This window comes from Emydura macquarii, unplaced genomic scaffold (genome assembly GCF_026122565.2).
Source record: "Emydura macquarii macquarii isolate MOO-44397 ecotype Brisbane River unplaced genomic scaffold, CSIRO-AGI_Emac_v2 contig_1253, whole genome shotgun sequence".
Taxonomy (NCBI): Eukaryota; Metazoa; Chordata; order Testudines; family Chelidae; genus Emydura; species Emydura macquarii.
The window spans coordinates 100,047,179-100,064,472 of NW_027131390.1; the positions used below are offsets into that span (position 1 = coordinate 100,047,179).

General features: G+C 40.9%; 1 protein-coding gene across 5 annotated transcripts in view; it reads left to right on the plus strand.

Moving 5' to 3' along the window:
• Positions 1-16,719, plus strand: part of MUC13 (mucin 13, cell surface associated) — a 30,470-nt gene extending 13,751 nt beyond the window's left edge. For all 5 annotated transcript variants that reach the window (XM_067549607.1, XM_067549608.1, XM_067549609.1 and 2 more), the window contains 11 exons: positions 97-132; positions 1,323-1,448; positions 2,401-2,507; positions 4,225-4,283; positions 5,192-5,361; positions 7,507-7,635; positions 8,804-8,918; positions 9,814-9,851; positions 12,537-12,624; positions 13,754-14,207; positions 15,588-16,719. In XM_067549607.1, the coding sequence (XP_067405708.1) occupies positions 97-132; positions 1,323-1,448; positions 2,401-2,507; positions 4,225-4,283; positions 5,192-5,361; positions 7,507-7,635; positions 8,804-8,918; positions 9,814-9,851; positions 12,537-12,624; positions 13,754-14,207; positions 15,588-15,638 (1,373 nt within the window). In that variant the 3' untranslated portion in view covers positions 15,639-16,719. The remainder of the gene's footprint in view (positions 1-96; positions 133-1,322; positions 1,449-2,400; positions 2,508-4,224; positions 4,284-5,191; positions 5,362-7,506; positions 7,636-8,803; positions 8,919-9,813; positions 9,852-12,536; positions 12,625-13,753; positions 14,208-15,587) is intronic.
• The last annotated feature ends 575 nt before the right edge of the window (positions 16,720-17,294 follow it).

Consider the following 17,294-nt stretch of genomic DNA (forward strand, 5'->3'; position numbering starts at 1 on the left):
TGACAAGCAATTGCAGGATCAGGCTCTGCGTCTATATTAATTTACCACAATGTTGCCATGATGTTTGCATTTTAAGATTTGTTCATTCTTTTTCAGAATTACCCACCACTACTGCTCCCCCAACTACAACAGGTAAGGAAGGTACCAAGAGGAACAGGATACATGTGAGCTTTGCAGTAATGCTGTAAAGATACCTGCTTTCCCCTTATTCTAGCTAAACGCCACTTAGCTTTGATTGAAGTTTTGCTTGCGTAAAGACTGAGTGGGTTTGGGTGCTTTATCTTTGATGACTGAATGAAGAAGAACTATTTTCACTCTGAGCAGAATATCCATCTTTCTAACAATTGTTTTAGGCCTTCATCTTTGAGCAGTGGGTTGGACCAGATGACCTTCTGAGGTCTCTTCCAACCCTAATCTTCTGTGATTCCATGCTTCAGAAAGCATTAGGGGCTCATTCCTTCCAGTTGCTGGGCATCCTGGCCCTGATCCAGCAAAACACTTCTCCACGTGCTTGAAGTTAAGCATGTGAGTAATCTCATTGAAGGTAAGCATGTGCTTATGTGCTTTGCTGGATCAGAGCGGAGTGCTCAGCGCCTTTAAGGATTTAATCTATAGCAGTTAGGATTGAGACAAATGCAGACTCTGAGATTATCTTGTGATCTCCAAATATACCCTTAGCATGTCTGAATTTGTACATCAGGTAATTGATATATCTGTGACGTGTTCTAATTATAAAGTTGGTTCTTTTGCCTGCATTGTACAAATGATGAAATTGAGACAAAAAAGGCCTGGTTTTACACTAGAAATTACACTAGAAATTTACACTAGAAATTTTTGCATCACTTATCTAGTGCCAGTGCAGCTCAGTTCATGCTAGCACCAGTGGAAGCACTAGGTAAAGGTAGTGAAACAATGGTAAAATTTCTATGCCCAGTGCTGGATGCACAGTGTAAAAAATCTGTTCTGTAGGTACAGCCAATGAGAATAAATGATTTTTCCAAGGGCAAATCATGAGTCCTTTTTGGCCTTGTTTGCTTAGGGGAAAGCTTTTAGGTTAGAATCGATTGCATATCATGAGTCATCTATGGCCTTACTGTTGCATGTTGGGGCCGATTCTCAGCTGGTGTAAACATGCATAGCTTCGTGGAAGTCAATGGAGTTACACCAATTCATGCCAGCTGAGGATCTGGCCTATTGTCATAAAGAATATCTAACTGTTTGAATCTGTTTGAAGCATGAATAGTTTAATATGAGGAAAACTAAAAGCTTCCATTCTCTTGGTATAGTGGATTTTTCAGCAGTGTCAATATCTTTCCTCTTAGAATCACCTCTGCCCTGTGCAAAAAAACCATGTGGTAGGAGCACTGCTCAGTGTATTAACCTATATCAGGATTATAGGTGTCAATGCCCATATGGATACTACTATGCACCGGAATTATGCAAGGAAGGTGAGTTGTGTGCTGGTGATCCATTTGCTTTATCTGCTGCACTGCCAATGGTGCTTTTTTTCTCTCATTCTAATTTTCTCAGTGAAAATGTAAATGGTCTGGGCAAGTCTCCGTCACTCTGGGCCACAAGGAGTAGTACCTTGTACTACAAGTACAATCCCCATTGGGTTGACCTATTTTATCTTCTGAAATATTATTGAAACAAAAGGATTTAACACACGAGAAAAAAACTGCACACCCACAGTGTTAAGGGTGTAGATCAGGGTCAGGCTGAAGCTAAAGTTTGTGGCCAACATTGTGAAAAGCAGGTACACAAAATAGGCTGTTAAAAAAATGGCCTGATTTTCCAAACTGCTGACTGCATAGGAGCTGCCGGGTGCTCAGCATTTTGGGAAATTAGGCTCTTATTTGGGTGCCTGAAGGCCATCTTTTCCAAGTTATTTATGCACTTAGAGATGCAGATTGGCACCAAGTGGGATTTTCAGAAGTGCCTAACAAGATTAGACACCTAACACTCATTATTTCAATCATTAGACACCTTCGGGCACCTCCATACCTTTGAAAATCTGCCCCAAAATCCAAATGTCAACACCTCGGCACTCATTTATGAAACTCTAGGCTTATGCCATTAAATGCTGTAATACTTAGACAAGTCCCGGCTTTTGTTTGCTTTGAGCCACACTCATAGTTTAATATTATTTTAGTGGCAGGACCACACCAATTTCTCTGTCCTCCATGACCACTGATAACAGGGTTTAATAATGATAAGGTTGACCCTTAGTTGATAAGGGTTGGTTAAGTAAATACTTATCCCTTCCTGTCTCCTCCAATATAAGAATATGGATCATACAAAGAGCTGCTTGCCATTTCTAAAAAAATGGATAACTCAGTGTTGTAACCCTGCTTATTATAAATGCTGTGTAATGAATTAATGTCTCTGCTTTAATTTTAGGAAGAGTATTCCCTGGACGGTTTACATTGAATGTAATTTATGATGCCAACATGGCAATTGTAAACTCTTTGGAATATGCGAAATTATACAGGAATGTCACAGATTTTGTGAGTCAATTTAAAAAAATTCTTCCATATATATTTAATCTTGAGATCAGCTTTCTGGAATGAGATATATACAGGAAGATATGGGGCCATAGTCAAAGTGGACTCTAAGTCAGTGTAACTTACATCTTTGTCTATTTCCATCAAAGGGCATGCTACATCAGTCTAAACGCCTTTAGCCGAGAGCCAAAGTCTATCCTCACATATGTACTCACACTATTCCTACTGAAATCAATGGAAATTGCATGTGTTGGAGATTAGTGTTTGCCCCCGTAATTTACTTACTTGCTTCCCTTATGACAAAGTCTCACAGAATTTAAAACAAATAGATCCTATAACAAGGCGCTATCCTTTAAGAGCAAGGTGGGTTGGAAACCCTCTCCAAGGTATTAAATAAGAGCATTAGTGGAGGGAATGCAGTCAGAGGGCAGGCTATGGTGAAGGAAGGACCTGACAAGAAACTGAATTTGGCAGCATAGGTTGTGCCTGATTTTTCTATGTATTGTTCTCTTTCTTTCATAGATAAGAAACTGAGATTTGGCTTTGTATACTAAAGCTGGCCAGAAAATGGGATTTCCGTCACATGGGACATTCCAAGTGTTAAAGATTTTATTTTGTTCCAAACTGGAACAAAACGTCAAACTGCAGAATTTCCTGTGAAAGGGAAAATTCTGATTTGGGAACATACTAGTGCTGCTGGCATCTGTCCCAGGTCTCCCCGTCCCCCTGCACTGCTCTTCCTCCCTGCTGACTTAAGATGGCAGGGCGGGGGAGAGAGAAACCCTCAGACTGACAACAGGATGAGGTCTGAGGAGGAGAGGAAAAAACCCCAAATGGATGACAGGAGGTTTGGGAGGGGAGAGAGACATCCCCAGGCTGGTGGACAGGAAAACTTCACCCCCATAACCACCTCCATTCTTTCCATTGTAGCTTTCATAGAAACCAACATGTTCCTGCAAAACATTTAATTTTTTGACAAAACAGCATTTTCTGCTGGAAAACTGTTGCACTGGAAATGTTATGACCAACTCTATTGTATACCTCGAATCTTTGCCATTTTAAGCTCTGGGAAGCTGTATCCTAAGGCTGCTGAATCTGTACCCTTTTTTGAATTCACGTTTCTACAGTGAGGGTGGATGACTACCTACCAATGAGAGACAAATATTTATTTTCTTATTATAAATTCTGTACTTTTTTTTAAAGCCTCATGCCTTGGTTGGAATAACGTACATCATAGGCCAACTCAGGGCTGGTTTACACTGGTGGTGGTGGCTGATAGGAGATACATGAGCTACATAACTTAGTTTGCGTATCTTCTGTTTACGTACTTACATTGATGTACCATGGCGTCTTCACAATGCTGCATCGACAGGAGACACCCTCCCATTGACACTGCCTTACTTTTTTCGGGGAGGTGGACTGATTGAGTCGACCTGGAGAGCATTCTCCGATCGACTGAGCTGGTCTACAGACCTACTCAATTGATGCCGCTGCATTGATCCCTGCAGCCCCGGCAGTGTAGACATGCCCTCAGACAGTCTTTGCTTAGGCAGAACTCTCTTTGGAGTGAATGGGAGTTTGCCTGGACACGGAGTGGCAAATTCTGGGCCCTCAATTTCCCTAATTGGCTCTGAGAGAGAGAAACCCCCCAAATTTCCCTTGACTATTTTGATCTGTAGTTTTACAAAGGAATAAACTAAACTCATATTATCTTTTCCAGTTCAATACAACATTCGAAAACGAGAAAGACTTTGAAGAGACGATAATTGTGAATGTAACGTAAGTTCAGCAGCTCCTTTTTGTGTGTGTGATTTCTCTTTGTGTGCATGGCATAGACACAGAACACAAGCTCACCTTGCTTTCTTAGTTTGCCCAGGCTTATATACTGTCAGTCTTCATTTAAACAAATCAGATGAGGGATACGAAATTAACTCAGCTACAAGAGGTTTCAGATCAGTGTGGACTGGTTACTGCTTTTGGGAATGCGGCCCAGTTTGGAAAATACACATTTTTTTACGTCAGAAGTTTCAGACTCATCTTCATGAATATGGGTATCAGAATCTGGCCCTTAGTAAAGTTACTATTGTATTCCATATCATTAAGAGGGAAAAATGTTTTGGAGCACATTTATGACCACTCGTACTTCACCCTAATTTTTTTGTTCATGTACATTTGCACTTACCCAATGTGCAAAAATTATTTGGGCAATTGTGCACCCATGTTATTTGAAAAACTGGCTCTTAAAAGTGTAATGATTAGGGTTAAGAGTGAAAACCCCATCACAACAGGGACTGGATGCCTCAAAGGATTACTAGTAGGCTAGAGCATCTTAAACGTCTTGGTTACCAGTTCATATAAGATCCAGGTTGGTGTTAATAACCAGTAGTCAGTGAATTTGGGATCTCAGTCTAATTTCTAATGAGAAAGTGACCATTTCATAAAATCCCATTGCAACTCAGTTGGCATTCATTGGCTTACTTGTTAGTATAGCAAAGAGACTAAAGAATGAGATGTGGAGAGGTACCCGCTAGAGGGGGTCTCACTGGGTAAGAGCAAAGGGGGATCGCACAGTGTGTCTGTGGGCAAATCTGCTCTTGCTGCCCAGGATATATCTGTTTGATTGATTATAAAAATCTGTTGTTGACGTAAATGTGGTTTTTATGGTACGTTCTACAATTATTTTTCAGACAAGTTTTAGCAAAAGCTAAAATACAGAGCAGAGCTGCGACCAGTAAAACTGAAGTGACAGTAATGAACATTTTTAATATGAACATAAATTTAAACTCTACCGATGTTGCTGACCTCATAACAGCAGCAATGAATAACACTCTCATGTTCATCAGTAACAGTTATGTAGGTAAGTACTGCACTAAGAACACTGGTTAATATTTTTCAAATTGATTAGGACACTTTTATGTGTAGACAAAGCTCTTAGAAACATACCCTCCATTAATTTTAATGAGTTATGTGTCTAAATCCCTTAGTCTACTTTGAAAACTCAACCATTCGTTGTAACTGTTTGTCTTTTTGAGACAAAGACAATATTATATTTGTATTTGGGAGTAGAAGAGAAATATTCATTTCCAAAATAAGAAATGTCCTGTTTTTCTGAATGTTACATGTTATGCAGCTAATGGGAATATTATTATTATTTATTGTTTGTATTATTGTAACATCTAGGAGCCCCAGTCATGGGCTAGCACCCCATCGTGTCAGGTGCTGGACAAACACAGAACAAAAATACAATCCCTGTCTTTTGATAGGACAAAACTGTAAAAGAAATATGACTCCTGAGTTTCTGAGTGTAAGACAATCTCTTACCGGCAAGTGAGGAAGAAATTTCCTTATTGTCTGATTATTCATAACTGTCCGGTAGGAGGTTTCTTACCCCATTCTCTCATGCATCTGGTACTGGCCACATTCAGGCTAGCATCTCTATTTACGAAAATATTTAAATACATGCTTACCTTAAGCATGTGCTTAAGTGCTTTCTTGAATAGAAATGGATTAGGCACATGCTTGAGCACTTCCTTGAATTGAGGCCTCAGTGACCAGGTACTGGACTAGATGGCTCACCAATGTAATCCAATATGGAAATTCTTATATTACTAAAACCACTAACACTTGCAGGAAAAAGGCGTTAATGCTTAGAGCTGAACATGGTTTGTTATGTTTGGCACTTTCTTTTCTATTTCCTGCAAAAGTATCATTAATTAAAAATCAGCAGAAGCTGGGACCAGTCAAGCAAATGTTCAGATTTTTCAAGGAAAAACAGGGACAAAGAGTTTTTTTTCTAAAATTTTCATGAAAAATGTTCACCTTTTTTTTAACCAGTTCTGGCAAAAATATAACTTCCACAATTCCGATAACTCAGTGCATTTATAACCAATGCCCCGATCCTGCACTGAGCTCTATGCAGATGGACCCTGTATCCATGCAGAACTCTTGATGGGAGCCGAGTCTTCAGGCTCATTTGTACAGATACCGGATACTCTTGTCCTTAGCGAGTAAAGCACTTATGCATATGTTTAACTTTAAGCACATAAATAATTCCATGGAGTTCAGTGGGACTACTCTTGTGCTTTATTGCCTTGCTTAAACAAGACCAGCATATTTACCCAGTAATACTACTCACATGCTTAAAGTTAAGCATGTGCTTACATGCTTTACTAGATCAAGGTCAGATCACGGAGCGCCTTGCAGGATTAAGCCCATAGTTGAGAATTGAAATGATTCTTTTGTTGAAAATTTGGGGGAGGGCTCTGCGGATGGCTTCGTATGTGACACAATTTTGCCTGAATTACAGTAGCTCTGAGTGGACAGTACCAAATGTCCCTGAAAAGGGTAGAAGTAACTTCATAGTGGACAATTATGAAATAACCTGTCCAAAGGGGAAATTTCTTCTCACCCTGATCCATTATAGACCCCTCTCCCCTACTCTGAGCCTCTATCTCAATTTCAAGTTAGATATAAATTGAACACTCTATGATGTATTAAATATAAACCCTGATCCTGCAAATACCTACATGTGTGCTCAGTTTCACATCCATCAATAGTCTCCATTAAAGTGCAACTCCCTGTGTGGAGGAGGTCAGGGGGGAGGGGGCAGAATGCATTTTTTTAAGGGGTTAAGGGAAGAAATTTTCTTGAGAGTGCTTTGTTAAATTATTGGCAGAACATCACTTTTTCTGGATGGCATTGGGGAAGGTTAGGCTAGTGGGAGGCAGATCAGATCAGTTGTAGGTAGGGAGAGATGAGAGATTAGCACCTGTGTTAGAAATGGTACAGTTGCTGGGAGAGAGAAGGGGTACATCGTCAGTACTGTAAGGGTTAATTCACAGTGACGGGGTATTTGTATCCTAAATATAGCTCAAAACTGAATTCAGAAATACTAACTATACAGTACAAAGGTTACTGAGCAGGCACACTGCTTCATATTAATGGCTACTGCTAACTAGATTTTATTTTGTGATCAGTCTGAAACATTTGATTTTGTTTTTAGCACTTAGATCATGTGACGTTTATAGCTGTGATGAGGCAACTACTACATGTGATGAACCTGATGGGACACCAACATGTAATTGCAAACAAGGATTATCTAAGAAAAACACAGACGACAGAGCATGTTTAGGTGAGAGCTTTGCGATTGTTACAAGCTCTTATAATGGGTTGTGCTTTTTCCCTCCGGGCCTTCACTCCTCCTTGGTTGCACTCCCTGTCAGTGAGGGGGAATGCTCACATATTTAAGAGCTTTTCATGAGAGCCCTTTGTTAAGTATTGGCAGCACATAGCCAGCTGAGTACTGAGTAGACAATCTACTTTCCTTGCAAACGGTTAGTGAGTCAATCTACCATGACTGTTGGGCTTGAAAGAATCTGGAGCCTGACTGTGCATACCCAGTGTTTTACAAACAGCAGGGCTTTGTCATTTGACAAGATCTGTTAAATACAATATTGTATCTTGCTAGCATGCCTGTGGGACTCAGTATTATTGCTTTCCTGGACAGTTTGCCCATTTTCTTGGGGTCTATGGCTATCCTCAAACTCAGATCTGCCCGTTTCCTCACCACAACTGAAGAGCTAACCAGTGGTCCAGCTTCCCCTCATCCTCTTTCAAGGATTTAGCTGTACTGTTGCCCCTGTGATTTAGGGGTGGTGTTTACTGCCTTTGGAAACATATGCCACGTGCTGATATGATGACTTTGACTGGCTACATAAGGCAGCGTTGCCAACCATAAGCATTCAAAATTCATGAGATTTTTAGAAGATAATAAATTTGAGGGTCTTATTTGCCTTCTGGTTTTGGAGCCTTTACGATATATTCAGTTCATGTTTTCAAGCCTTTCTCCATAATCGTGAGAGCTAGAAACATGCTTTATTATCTGAAATTCTCACATAATTAATTGATTCCAAGAGCTGAGGCTTTAAGGAAAACACCAAATATTGCAAAAATTCACAATAAAATTGCAAAAGTTGGCAAGGCTGAATACTGGTGGGATCCAAGCAATGATAATTTTTCTTCTGCTACTTTGTCTGTATTTAAGTTTCTTTTCTGTATGTGTATTTCTATTAAAAGATCATTCTGTAGCCCTTAAACACATAACACGGCACAGAAGCAAATCAGTGATTACCTAGAATTCTATGATTTTTATAAAGGGACAGTAAAAACAAGGTGTTTTTGCCACATTCTTTTTATTAACTAAAAATGTTTACATGTTGAAGTATTAAGCCTCTATACTGGAATATCCATTTCAGGCTTTCTTTAAAATAGCTCTCTGTTTTTTTCCATTGAAAATGTAGCTTGTGATAGTACGTGTTCTGAAGAAAACAACACACATTGTTTTGTGGATAAAAACCGCATCCCGGTTTGCCAATGTCTTCCTAATTTCAAAAAAAAAGATGGAAAATGCGTGGCGTGAGTATGCAGCTATTTCCTATGTTCTCGCAAAATAAAGCAACACAGTATTTAAAACTGGATGTAGTTAATATTGCTTTAGAATCACAGCCCTAAACTGCACAAATTAAATGACATTAAATAACCACAAAACCTGAGCTATTCTGCTTCAAATGTGTGGCAGAACTTCTATTGAGGTCCATGAGAAGCACATATGTTGCTGATCCGTATAAGTTTTGCTTGGGTTTCGCTCTAGAGCTGCTTCCTCCAGTACAGGGTTGAAATACGTCACTGGAGCAGTATGTTACTACCCATGCTGTACTTCTGGATAAACAGAGAATGTCTACATTCTCTGTCAATCCAGCTGGTTTTCTGACTCTTACATTCACCAGCAAAATCAATTCTGACACTAGCATGAGTTTTATTTCAAATTGGCAGCCTTGGAATGAAAAGTGAGGAGCTGCCTGCACTCAGGTGCCCAAGAAAGACTTTGACACACAAAGACCAAGTTTTTCAGAAGTGGCTAGTGATTCTGAGTGCCTCAGTTTTTGGGTACTCACCTTGAGACACCTTGAGACACCTAATGGGGCCTGGATGTGTGCTCAGCACTTTCTGAAAATCAGCCTTTTTAATGTGTCTGAAGTTGGGCACTTCAAAAATGGAGCTATCCAAAATCACAAGTCATTTCTGAATATCTTGGTCAAGAAATTTTAGTTCAAAAAGGAAATTGGTTGTTTCTTCTCACCCAAATCACCACAGAGAAACCATGTAGATTTAGAATTAAGATGACAAATATGAAACCCATCGAGGAGGGAAGATGCTGGTGGGCGTGGTGGGTGGGTGGGAGTGTTCCATTGTTTCATGACCATCCACTGACCATCCAACTCTGTTTCCATTTTTTTTAACTATCATTTAGGTGTGCTTTGGGCTACTCTGGAGTAAACTGTAGCAACAGTGAGTACAAGAGTTTCTGATGTTTACTTATTGCCTGGAAAGATTTCCAGCAATGTTCAACCTGTAGAGCAGACTGTGAAAGAGTAAAGAGAGCATATGCAGATGTATATGCAGATGAACCACACCGTGTTAACAACAAAAAAAGTTAGGGAAGGATGAGTTAAAATGCATGAGTCCTGCAACCACATAGAGAGAGGCGTCGTAGATTTTAAGGCCAGAAGAAACCATTAGATCATCTAGTTGTCCTCCTCTTGGCCATAGAACACAGGCTATAGAATTTCATCCAACTATATCTGCATTGAGCCCAATAACTTGTGTTTGGCTAAAGCAAGTCTGTCAGAAAGCCATCCAGTCTTGATCTGAAGGCATCAAGAGATGGAGAATTCACCACTTCTCTTGGTAGTTAGTTTGTCCCAATGATTAAACACCTTTAATGCCTTATTTCTAGTTTGAATTTATCTAGCTTTAATTTCAACCATTGTTTTTTGTTATGCCTTTGTCTGCTATGTTAAAGTGCCGTTTAATAACCAGTATTTTCTCCCCTTGATGGTATTTATACATCATGATTCAATCACCTCTTGATCTTTTTGATAGCAAAACAGATTGAGCTCCTTAACCTTGTGGGTTTTATCAGCAAACTCCAATTTTTCAACATCTTACAGGATAGGAAAATGTTATTGTGATGGAAATGTCCTCCTCATCCCTATCAGAGGTTGGGCCTACAGTATCATCCAGTGTAGAGAGAAGTTTGCTGAAGAACTTGACATTTATGACCGTTTACTCATCATGACTACCTAGGTCCTAATTCAGTGCAGGGTGCATTTTGTATGTGGATGTTTCAACTCCTCTTACCCCACTGTATTCTTAAATTGGTGTATGTTTAACCTGTGTATGTATTCAACTCTAAGACTTCAAAACCTTTGCATGTTTTGCCTAAAAGTTCAGGGAAATGGCTAATAATAATTTTAACACATCACAGAGATGCTGGCCAGACATAAGCATAGTGTTATAAAAGGAAGAAATGTTTGACCCTGTTGAGTGCTCTGTGTGTATTTTGTTCAGAGGGCTTTGGGATTCTTACTTCTAATACCTTTTATAAAACAAGTGAGAAAACCAATTGCTAAAATATGCACAAATGCAACATCTAGGTTATGAATTTAAAGACAGTCTTGGGAAATTCTAACAATAAAATTCAGATAGCAACATCAACTCACCCACATACCATGTGGCATCTATCAAAGATATACATTTAACTCATAATCCAAAATGTTACAGCACTGTCTCAATTTCTAAAAGCATCAGAAAAATTTCATTCTCCATAAGTGTAAAAAAGAAATCCCCGCCCCTCCAACTGATCAAAACAATGATTCCTGACTGAGAAGTCCAAAGTCACAAACTTTAATCTTCTTGGTGTCACAACACCCCTATGAGATCAGGAAGTGGTATGAGCTCCATTTTATAAAAAGGAAGTTGAGGCAGAGTGTGTTTAAATGATTTGCCCAAGATCATAAAAGGAGTCTGTAGCAGAGCTGGGGATTAAACCCAGGCTTCCTGGCTCATGCTTGGACCACAAGCTCATCCTTCCTCCCCTGTGAAGAAATAAAAGTTGAAAAGTTCAGAGTAGACCTAGTTGAGACTTTTGTCTGTGCCCCCCCCCCCACCAAAAATTGAATGAAAACAAAACTTGCCCATGTTTTTTATGATGGAGGCAGGGATAGAGGAGGATGTTAGAAAAACTGGGGCGAATGGGGGTTTGGAAAATAGCAGCCAATCAGGAGAAAATTTTCAGTTTTACCCATGTAGGTATATTTTCCCACCCTTCCATAATTTGTAACTGTTCAAAGGGATTTTCTCTAACTTTCCAAATACCCCAGCCTTTGGCTGAAAGCAAACAGGTGACATTTCAGCGCAAAAAGAAAATATGTCAGAAAAGCATGAGCAAGTGTAAATAGGAGGTTGCAATAGAGGTTAATTTGCAACTGTAGGTGCTGATCCTGCACTAGGATCTGCTGGTATGAGACATATGCTGAGAACCATTTACTTCAGTAGAACTCTGCACCCAGGCAAGGATTTTTACTAGTAGATCCTAATGCAAGAGCAGGAGTTTGCTGATTGCAAGTGTAATCCATTGGTGTGTGTTAAAAAGCCCCCTCCCCCAGTGCAGCTATATAGAGGATATGAGTTGTTATACTCTACACTTGTATGTGGTTTGGCTCTATTACTCCAGGTGTAATAGCTCTTGCTTTTAGATCTGGAGGTTCCTGGTTCAATTCCCAGTGAGTTGTCTAAGATATGATGGCAGATGTCATGTAAGTGGGGGCTGATCCAAGATTCAAACTTAAATGCTTTGGATGAGCTTCCTTGGAGCTGAGGAAGTAGGTAACCACTGCTTACCCCATAACACACAGTGCTGAGTGTGTGTTATGGGGTCCCCCTCTACAGATTCACAGGGGATATGAGTTCTTACGGTTCTCCCTCCTCCCAAGTTATAGCAGTTTATGCTTTTACCCCTGGAGCAAACTGGTTCAATCCCTGATAAGCACTGCCCGACAGTAAGAGCAGGAAAGAAATATATATTTTATGGTACGGAATCTACTTCACTCCAGTATATATTCTTTTTATAGTAAAGGAGGGGCTCCCATGTATACCGTGTTTGCTACGAATTTTTATTCTCTCTCTTTTCAGGTTTCTTGTTGATCCTTATCATCGTGGCTGTCATATGTGGGGCTGTTATCCTTGGCTTAATTATAGGACTCATTTGCACTTCACGGAGGTACAAATAATTGCTTGTTAGCCGCTTGAACGCAAAACGGATTGCTAAACTCTTCTACAGAATGGGCTAGAGTTGCAAAAAGAGGAAACAGATTTTTAAAGCTGCAAATGCAATTGTGTGTGTCTATTTGGGACACATCATTGCAACGATTTTGCGTGAAAATGAGGTGTTTGATCCCGTGAATTTATTCCTCCAATAGGAAGCGTGAGAAACGTGTGGTCACCTTGTTGAGAATCTGGCCCTGGATGTCTGTTTCGAAAATATGTACATATGGCTGAAATCTACCCCCTCTTCCTGTTTAAAGCCTCTAAATTCATATCTCTGCCCCAACCCACAGCTTGAGGGGACTAAGCAAGGGAAGCCAGACTACAGCCCTTGAGCCCAGGAACAGACTACGGAGTTTAAGTTCAGCACCTCTATGGCCTTCCTCAGCTACAAGGATTGCCCCCTGTCCAGGTTTACCCAGGATTATCCCTTTTGTGCCCTGGGAAATCTGTACGTCTTTTGGGGACATTAAAAGTCCCGGGTTTTGTCAGAAAGTTTCTAGGGGATGGGGGACTACATCTGCACTGATCACCAATGGGCAGACAGGGCTGGCACGTGAGAAGCCAGTGGGGCGGGGTTGGCTGCAGGGGGCAATGCATGTGGTTGAGAGAGAGGGAGAGGCAATAGCAAGAAGGCTGGGTTGCTGCACGGCTAGGCTGTCCCTAAGCCAACCCACCTGGCAGGCAACAGGGGACCTAAGGTGTCCCTCGGCAGAGGCTAGGGGTATAGGCTCAGGGCAGCAGAAGGTGGGGACATAGCCTGGGTGCTTGGCGCTGTAGGAAGGAGAGAGGCTGAGCTGGGCCTGGCCTGGAGGTCGCAGGTCCCTCACCTCTGATCTCATCCCTTCCTGGCACCTTAAATCATATTTGTATTGAGAAGTTTTGGGGCCTGCTTTATAAACTGTGCTGCTTGTCCTTTACAACAAGTGATGGCACAGCACACCGCAGGTGCACCAGTAATTACTCCCATTGCACATTTCAAAAGAGGGACGAGACAATGGGGAAAATAAGGAGGGAGTGGGGGTTTGGAAGGGTCAAGATACACCTAAAAATTAAGCCTTGTAAAAGATGCTTCTCTTTTAAAGAACAAAAAGGCCAAGAAATCCAGAGAAGAGGAATTTGCTGAAAGAGGACTATTCAAATAAAAGAGAACCACGTGGACTTACTTCTGCCACCAAATCTGCTGCAAATGACAAAATCTTTCCCATGATCCAGACTAGCAGTGCGGCTCAAGAGAACCGAGGGTTTGAGGTAAGCAATGGACCGCCAGCCAGGAGACTTCCTGCTGCAAATGAGAAAATCTTTCCCATGATCCAGACCAGCAATGCACATCCAGAGAACCGAGGGTTTGAGAGAAGCAATGGACTGCCAGCCAGGAGACTTCCTGCTGCAAATGAGAGAGCCTTTCCCACAATCCAGACTAGCTATGCACATCCAGAAAACCGAGGGTTTGAGAGAAGCAACCCTTATGTAATTGCATCACCAGCCAGTACACTTCCTGAGGCGGATTATGATGATGATGATGATGAGGATGAGGAGGTAGGTGATTCATACATGACTAAGAGAATGGCATATTTTAAGCCTAGTAGTGTAGAGAAGGGGTGAGATCCTGACCTCCACTCCAGCCCCCTTTATACTGGATAAGAAGTGGTGGATCTGAAAGCCCTTGATTGAGCCTTGGGAACATACCTCACATCCCAGGGGCTGAAGAAGATAATTGTAGGCTGCCTTCTGGGGACCCCCTTAAAAGCCCTGGTGGAGGGTTCGTACTGTGGTTACATCTGCAGGGGGGCAGGGTGAGCGCAGGGAAGTCAGGATGAGGCCACAGCATGCAGTACTGCTGCCCAGGAGGGCTGCTGTCACTTAGACAAACTCTCCAGACTGTCTAATTTATACTGGGGGGCCTCTTTAGCCCCCCGAGCAGCCCAGGAGGTGGCTTAAGGGGAATTAAGAGGCACAGCAGAGAACCTTGCCCACTGCACAGGGAAGCCGGACAAACCCAGGTGTTTTCTGATTTTATGCAGAAGCATTTTGGCTCTTTATATTCAGCGGTAGAACTGCTGTGCGACATGGCACGTGAGGCGGCAGTTTTAAATACCTTCAGAACATTGCGCTCAATAAAAGTCATTTGCTGTATCCTGCCCCATACATCGATAGTACTGGCTGATGTGTAATTTCAGAGTCGCTCTGCTTTGTGTGGCATTTTTCCCGCTTCCCCCCCCCCAAAAAATGACTTTTATCAAATGTTCATTTTCCCAGATTTTAGATTTTTTCCATCTGATTCTATTTAATTTGGAGCCTTGCAATCCTTGAATCCTTTTTAGAAAAAAAACAACGCATTATTTTAAAAATGTCTGGCCTCCCAGTTTTGCAGTCCTGGCTTAGGAAAAACACACGTGAAGTGACTGGGAGTTTTGTCTGGATACAGGGTGCAAAATCAGACCTTGAATATTCAAAACCTTTTTAAAAAATATTTTAGATCCACCTCAGTAAGGCCCTGATGCAGCAAAATGTCCCTGTTTAGTAAAGAACTGGCACGAGGGCTTTAATTTTAAGCACATCCTTAAGTGCTTTGTTGAGTTAGGGCCTAATCCCTGAAACTGAGAAACATCGTAAATTTGATGTTGTATAATATACAAAAAACTGCTGATTAAAAAGTATCTAATTACTTCAGGTAACAATCACTCGATCTGATTCATACAAATAGTGATTTTGTCAGACTTTTCTAACTCATCAAGAATATAAACTTTTCATTGATGAAAACTTTCTTTGAAAAAACATTGACCAAAAACTCCTTGTTTTCCATCAAAACTCAGATTAGACAGAGGAAGGGCAACTGCACTAGAACACATGAAACTCTGAATTGTTCTGAGGACTGTATTTTCTGTCTCATCAGCTTGTTCATATTGCTTTTTCTAGTATGAAATGTCATCAAGAGATGATGTCTACGGGTTTCAGCGCAAATACTGAATTTAAGCAGAAGAAGAGACCAGCAACTTGAAGAGATATAGGAGAGTCATGACGACAGACCACGGAAGTTGGACATTGCATCTTCATCACCCATCAGATGATTTCAGCTGGGTGGCCATTAGAATGCTTAAAATGACTACAAATTCTGCAGACAACTTTTTAAATGAAGACAACAATTAGAGAGTCATCTCTATAATTAATCTGCTTCAATATGTGAAAATAAAAATGGTGGAGAGATGTATTTAAGGACATCATAGGCTTGTCCATCACAGATTGTATCTACACAAGATTTTTGCACTGGCAGCAATGGTGGGTGAGCTAGTATATACCGGGCACCGACATTTTAACCACCATATTAGCTAACCCTATTCAGAGAAGGTCCCGAAGACATGGTGATGACAGTCTTGTCTGAACTAGCACTCTCGCCATTGCTACCATAGGCAAAGCTGCAGTGGTGTTAATTTTGTGGAAAGCTGCCCCCCCAAAAAGTCTACAAAGAAAAGTCTCCCAGATTTCATACTGCTTTGGGTTCCAAATAGATAGTGGTTTCTTGGGAACATTCCAACCGAAGTGCTCCGTTCTCAACAGGAGCCCCTAGGTGTTACTGTCATACAAACAATAGATAATAAAAGAGCTGGTTTCAGATTTCAACTCCTGCCTGCACAGCCATTTCATCTGGAGGGTCTTCAGTTCTGTGAGACTATAATCTAGGCCAGAGTCTGGTGTTCAGAACCTGGGCTTTGATTTGAACACATTTACATTTCCCTTCCCATACAATGGAAGGGCCAATACCTCCCAACAGTGTCTTGTACAAAAGCTATAGCTTCCCATCACACATGGTTTGTGATCACTTTCAGCTTCTCTGGACCTCAAGCTGGCATAAGCGTATTTCTGTTAAGCCTCCCGAAAAGAATTGTTAGTTGGCTTTTTTCCCCCTTGTTATTTTTAGTGTATCATGCCATTTCAATGTATCTTTTTTACATTCAGTAAATCTTTTTAAAATGGTACCTAATCCATATTTTGCTGTGTAATTTATCATATAATTAATGTCTCTATTGATTAGTCATAGCATTTCAAACTCTGTACATATATTTAAATAGGTTATGCTCCAGTAAAGTATAATTTAATTTGATTACCATGTTATGGTTTGTGATTTGTGTTCTTCGGACATATCAACTCTTGTTCAGATGACCAAATTAGAAATATTGGTTAAAGTTTAATGTAGTGATACTGCTTAAGGCTAGAGGTTTTGCACCCAATGCCACTGACTTTCAATGGGAGTTGGATGCCTAAATCCCATAGGCCTCTGAAAATTCCAGCCTGGATTCTTACTGTGATATACCAGCATTGGGCATATGACCATTCGTCCCTCTGCTCGCTGGCCCCTCTGCCCATAACAGTCTGCTACTTCCTTCCAGGTAAGGAAGTTCTCCGTTAGCTCAGATGGTAGAAGCTTTGGGACTACGTCTCACAGGTTTGCTCCTGCTGATACCCATGACGTGTGTGTGCAAGCAGGAACTTCCTCAGTACTTTAAATGTTCTCTAGTAATCAATATGTGACTGGAAGGATATCAGCCACTTTGAGAAATGTAAGATGAGCCAAGTGGTTCTGGTATTTTTCACGGGGTCTCTCTGATAAGCTTCAATATCTGGATG